The sequence below is a fragment of the Oryza sativa genome, chromosome 10 (genome assembly GCF_034140825.1).
Source record: "Oryza sativa Japonica Group chromosome 10, ASM3414082v1".
Lineage (NCBI taxonomy): Eukaryota > Viridiplantae > Streptophyta > Magnoliopsida > Poales > Poaceae > Oryza > Oryza sativa.
In genome coordinates this window covers 6,631,925-6,635,308 of record NC_089044.1, presented here as the reverse complement: position 1 = coordinate 6,635,308, position 3,384 = coordinate 6,631,925, and the positions used below count along the sequence as shown (strand labels likewise).

Here is a 3,384-nt window from a genome sequence, read left to right as displayed (position 1 = left end):
TTTGGGGATGTTTGCGGATGATGGTATGTTGATGGATTGATCGAGCTGTCGAGCCTCTTTTTTTTTTTTTGCGCCTATGCCGTATAGGTGCCGGTTGTTAGTGATGAATCGGCACCTATAATTGCTAACCGGCACCTATAATCTCAATAATAGGTGCCGACAAATTGGTGCCAGTTTAAAAACCAGCACCTATGACCAATTCCCAACCGGCACCAATGACTATTTCTGTACTAGTGCTACAGTTCCTCATAAGTATCGGTTCTAGAACCAGCTCTAATCACATAACCTAGGTTAGTGGTTCCGCATAATTTGTACCGGCACCAAAACTATCTATGGACCTGTTCAAACCGATACGTAAATGAGCCTAGCTGAAGTAGTGGGTGCTCCCAACGTGCCACCTGTGAAAATAGGGCCGTAATCATAGGTGGTCGACTTCGCAGGCTGCTGTCCATTAGATCCCCAGCCCACCCACCACTATTTATGCAGGCCTGGCCTTGAGGTGAAAAATATGACCCATCTATGTAGTGAAAGGGCCTTCGCAGCCTAAAATATATAGATATAGTTTTTCAGGTAGTGTATCCATAATTACCTCAACGAAAAAATGTGGAACTTGCATAAATCCAAAGTACATAGTAAATAAAACTAGACAGCGACCATTGTCTTCGAATCATTCACCTCGGTCAAACAACTAACATGCATATGTGGTTACATGCACTGAACTGGGAGATGAATATGGAAAATGATGTCTTCCAAAGTGTGCTTCACACTCCCAAAATGAACAGTATTTGAAGGAGAAGAAAGATCCGGAATGCCTCGGTCAACCTCGAGTGAGGTGAGGCATTTCTTGCTTGGGAGCCTACAATTCACCAAAACAGGACTATCTTCAAAACATGTTTGGTTGTTTAAATGTACGACGTTTATTGCTAAAACTGTTAATGCTCAGGATATGGGATACTGCATGCCTTATCGATCGAAAGCTAGATAGAAACTGGATTCTTGTTACATTGGTTTATATATGCTAGCTTGCTGCACACCAAATTACATTTTTCCATTGGTTTGGAAATGAATGGAGGAAAACACTAAATGTGCATTATAATAATGTATATGGAAGTCCTTATTGTAGTGTATAGACAGATTTAAAATGTTATATATCACTTTTCCAAATTTTATGTGTGTGTCTTGTGTAAATTAAGAGTAATATATATGAACACTTGATCCCATACATGCAATATTATACATATATACTACTCCCACCATTTCATATTATAAATCGTTTGACTTTTTTCTAGGCAAACCCGGTTACATTTGACTAAATTTATAGAAAATATAATAGTAATTTTAACATATATAACATAAACATAAACATAGTATCAAAATATATTTTAGATGTTGCTAAATTAAGTTTGACTTAAAAAAAAAAGTCAAACAACTTCCTTCTGAAACGAAGGAAGTATAAGCATACCTGTCGAGGAGTAGCCTGCCGATGTTCCATGACCTGCCAATTATGGTAGAAAAAGATTAGCTGTGACAACCAAAGAGATATATGTTGTTCTTAATGAACAAATTTTCTGCATATTATTAATTTGTTTTCACGTAAGCATATATATAACCACTTTTTGAACTTCCAATCCTCTAATTTTTCAGCCCGATCTATTTTTTGTAATTTTCCAGTATGTATAGTAGATTTTTGTTTAGCCATTTGATTTGATTATTTCAAAAGCTTCAGAGTAATATCAAGATATCGCATCCATACTAGTACGACATTAGTTAGTAATTTCTGTTGCCGCACGAGTTACGATTTTTTTTTTCTGACATATGGTATTGATGAAATCCGTCAAAAAAAACTTTTTCAAAATAATTACTCATTTCAGAAGGGTGCAAATTCGCTTGTCCTAAACTAATATATTACTCGTTTCAAAAAGGTAGAAATTCGTTTATCCGAAAGTAACTATACTACTCGTTAGACTTCAGTATAATAGTACAAAAAATCGATCGGTTGAAAAGATCACCAGAAATGCACTTCTTTCATTTTTTATACTATAGGTACATTATCTTTAAAAATTATAATCCTAGCACTTCAATTATGGGAGACCACTGAAGCTTTAAATTCTCACATAATAAGAGTTTAACTGAAAAAAGGAAAAGAAAAATCTCAAGCGTCAATCTATGGTTGTATCTAACGTCTGCGATTATATACAGCCGAATGCAAGGTAACACCAGCGTAGATTCATATCCAATTGATTGTTGCAATTTTTTGAAGTATTATCCAAAAAAAAGTAACCATACGGAGGGTATGCAAATAGAATGCTCAATTCCCTCAAAAAAAAAAAAGATGGTCATCAAATGTTTTTGTTGACCATTCTCAAGTTATTTGATAATATTAACAAACAATTTCTATGAAATTTAACATATATCCCATCGCAAAACACGGAGCACCATTTTTTTTTTATGAAAAATGCATTAAACCAAACAAAGCAAGACCTCCACGTAAACAAATCGAATAAATAGCAGGATTTGCGACTAAGTACGCACCTGCTTGCCCGTTGTCGCAGATGGTGGAGGAAGCGCCAGGGATCTTGCACCGGGCGAACATTTGCTGATCGCCGTCGAGGGCGTTGCTCCCGACCTGCCTGGTGTCGTTTCTGGCCATCTCCCAGATCTGGCAGAGGCACGCCCGATCGCTCTTGAACACCTTCCCCAGCGCGTCGCAGCACGGCCCCAGCATGGAGCTGTCGTCGTACACGGACGCGCATGGCATCAGGTCGTTCAGGCACGGCGGGATCTCCGGCTGCGGCACGTCCGCCGGCATTGTGGATGGCAGCGGCGGTAGCCCCGCCGCCGCCGCCGTGGCCGCGGCCACCACGACTGCCAGTGCTGCTAGGAGGAAAGAGCGGATGTGTTCCATGATTGCTGTATGTCCGAGGGGTGTGACGAGAGCGCGATTGATGCCGCAGGATTTCTTCGAGTATATATAGAGTATATTATATATCAGTTCATGAACGAGAGAACGTGTGATCACCACTGAGTCCACTCTGTCCATGTTAGCTAAGCTGGTTGAGCAATATATTGCTGATCACGTCTCACTACATTAACATATCTGATCATTCGATACAGTTGACTTCCATGTGAAGACTTTGATATCTTAATGGTTGTGTGGATTATATTATTTTGTTTTGTTTAGAACCTACTAAGCACTTCAGGACACGCAAAGGGTGGACACACAATCGGTTATTGCTTGTTACGTATCAGTAAATGAGAACTTCTTACTACTCCATCCGTTTTAGGATATAAGACGTTTTGACTTTGATTAAAGTTAAACTGTTTTAAGTTTGACTAAGTTTATAGGCAAATATAGTAATATTTATAATACTAAATTAGTTTTAA

The 3,384-nt window shown here is 38.7% G+C and overlaps 1 protein-coding gene across 1 annotated transcript; it reads right to left on the bottom strand.

The window, feature by feature from the left end:
• Window positions 1–562: 562 nt before the first annotated feature.
• On the bottom strand, window positions 563–3,037 carry LOC4348240 (uncharacterized). The gene is made up of 3 exons (XM_015758319.3): window positions 2,533–3,037; window positions 1,463–1,495; window positions 563–856 (listed from the first exon to the last, which is right to left on the bottom strand). The coding sequence occupies exons 1-3, from the start codon at window positions 2,903–2,905 to the stop codon at window positions 762–764; spliced, it is 501 nt and encodes a 166-aa protein (XP_015613805.1). The 5' UTR covers window positions 2,906–3,037; the 3' UTR covers window positions 563–761.
• Between the last annotated feature and the right edge of the window lie 347 nt (window positions 3,038–3,384).

Coding starts and splice junctions, on each gene's coding strand:
- LOC4348240 (XM_015758319.3), bottom strand. CDS start 2,905: ATGGAACACATCCGCTCTTTCCTCCTAGCAGCACTGGCAGTCGTGGTG. Junction 1,496..2,532: donor CTGCGACAACGGGCAAGCAG/GTGCGTACTTAG, acceptor CATAATTGGCAG/GTCATGGAACATCGGCAGGC. Junction 857..1,462: donor GGCAGGCTACTCCTCGACAG/GTATGCTTATAC, acceptor GGTGAATTGTAG/GCTCCCAAGCAAGAAATGCC.